This window comes from Bison bison, unplaced genomic scaffold (assembly GCF_000754665.1).
Source record: "Bison bison bison isolate TAMUID 2011002044 unplaced genomic scaffold, Bison_UMD1.0 scf7180017856674, whole genome shotgun sequence".
In the NCBI taxonomy this organism is placed as follows: Eukaryota; Metazoa; Chordata; class Mammalia; order Artiodactyla; family Bovidae; genus Bison; species Bison bison.
In genome coordinates, this window is record NW_011487247.1 from 12,561 (window position 1) to 14,246 (window position 1,686).

At 36.7% G+C, this 1,686-nt stretch overlaps 2 protein-coding genes across 2 annotated transcripts in view; both read left to right on the top strand.

Moving 5' to 3' along the window:
• Positions 1–668, top strand: part of LOC105002814 (proto-oncogene DBL-like) — a gene marked incomplete at its 5' end in the record, with an annotated part of 9,523 nt that extends 8,855 nt beyond the window's left edge. The window contains one exon of the mRNA XM_010859641.1: positions 569–668. Coding sequence (XP_010857943.1) covers positions 569–668 — 100 coding nt within the window. The remainder of the gene's footprint in view (positions 1–568) is intronic.
• Positions 669–815: 147 nt separating this feature from the next.
• The window catches only part of LOC105002823 (proto-oncogene DBL-like), a gene marked incomplete at its 3' end in the record, with an annotated part of 2,274 nt that continues 1,403 nt past the window's right edge, over positions 816–1,686 (top strand). Inside the window, exons 1-2 of the mRNA XM_010859649.1 lie at positions 816–935; positions 1,050–1,119. Coding sequence (XP_010857951.1) covers positions 835–935; positions 1,050–1,119 — 171 coding nt within the window. The remainder of the gene's footprint in view (positions 936–1,049; positions 1,120–1,686) is intronic.

Sequence of the window (1,686 nt, forward strand, 5' to 3'; positions counted from 1 at the left end):
ACCCTCGCCTTCTCCCACAGAGTCCAAAAAGCTGTTCTTTACATCTGTGTCTCTTTTGCTGTCTTGCATATAGTGTCATCGTTACCATCTTTCTAAATTCCATATATATGCGTTAACATACTGTATTGGTGTTTTTCTTTCTGACTTACTTCACTGTGTATAATAGGCTCCAACTTCGTCTACCTCATTAGAACTGATTCACATGCATTCTTTTTCTGGAATTCATTAGGAAGTGCAAACTTAGCTTTTTGTCTCCTTCCTTGATTGTTAAATGTGTGCATTCAGGTTCTCCCTCTGTAGTGAGGATTGTGGCTTCAGAATTCATTACAGAAGAGATAAGCTGTTCTGTTAGGAATACAGTGGGTTGTTATAATTATTCCCAGGGTGCTATTTAGAGATCATAAGATAAAGCCCTAAGTATGGAGAAAAGCATTCACTTGTTACAAATGTCATATTAGTAATATTAATTTGGTCTGGCAAAACTCAAACACTTATTCCATGTTTAAGGAGAAGTTAATGACCTGTAATATCATCTTTCATACCTGGTTTCTATTTTCTTTCATTTTAGCTACACTAAAGGCCAAAAAGTTGTCCCTTTCTTCTACCCACTGAGTAGAAAACCTGAACTTCCTTGTCCTGCTATTGAAAATAATAATAATAGTGGGTAACTTGGGGGAACTAGAAGATATGAATAATAAAATTACAAACAACTTTACCCTCTAATCCCATATACATTCTGCTGTACTTGTATCTTTGGTGGCCCAATCGAATGTTGATGTGACTATTTTTTAAATGAATAAATATATTTATTTTGGGTAGGGCTATAGAGCGGAGATGGATAATCCAGAGATGTTTGTTCTTATGCCACCTCTCCTGAGAAGTAAAAGGGATGTTCTCTTTGGAAACATGGCAGAAATATATGAATTCCATAACAAGTATGTAATTGCTGAATTGAATTTTCTTTTTTTGTGATTATTATTTAAATGGTTGTTGACCAATATAGCATATTTCACATAAAATCATATTTTTTTTCTTTGAAATTTTTACAGCATTTTCATGAGCAGTCTGGAAAATTGTGTTGATGCTCCAGAAAGAGTGGGATCTTGTTTCCTGGAAAGGGTTAGTTCAATGATTATTTCAAAATATATAAATATATAAGCCACCAACATAGCATGTCATTTTCTAGATTTGGAGACAAGGTAGGCATTATTTTTTATATCCTTTTATTTTTGCAGGCGACACATCACTCCAGCAAGTATTTAATGCTAAATCAAGTTTTGTTACAGGAATGGTGTATTGGAGCATACAAATGGCTATTGTATTCTGTGGCATCAAATGCTACAGTGGCTCAGCTTGTGACCTCTGACCCCTGGGTGATCCCAGGAGTCCAGGGACCATCCTGACTATGAAGATGCAAGAGTTGGAATCATCTTGGCACACCATTCTTGGCTTGGTTAATTTCTAGCCTGAGAGATGCCCTGATAGTCCCCTCTAGTGTATGTGAAGTCTTCAAATCAAATATTTGGCTTTCAGACACCAAGGCATCTATCACAGGAACTTTGCAAAACAGGGAGCTGTGTGTTCTTGTTGTTCTACAATATCTTTCAAGGAGGCTCATGTCTCTGTGTCCCACGGGTGTGCTTAGTATAATTGACTTCCCAGGCTCTATAATCACACTCTCCTCCA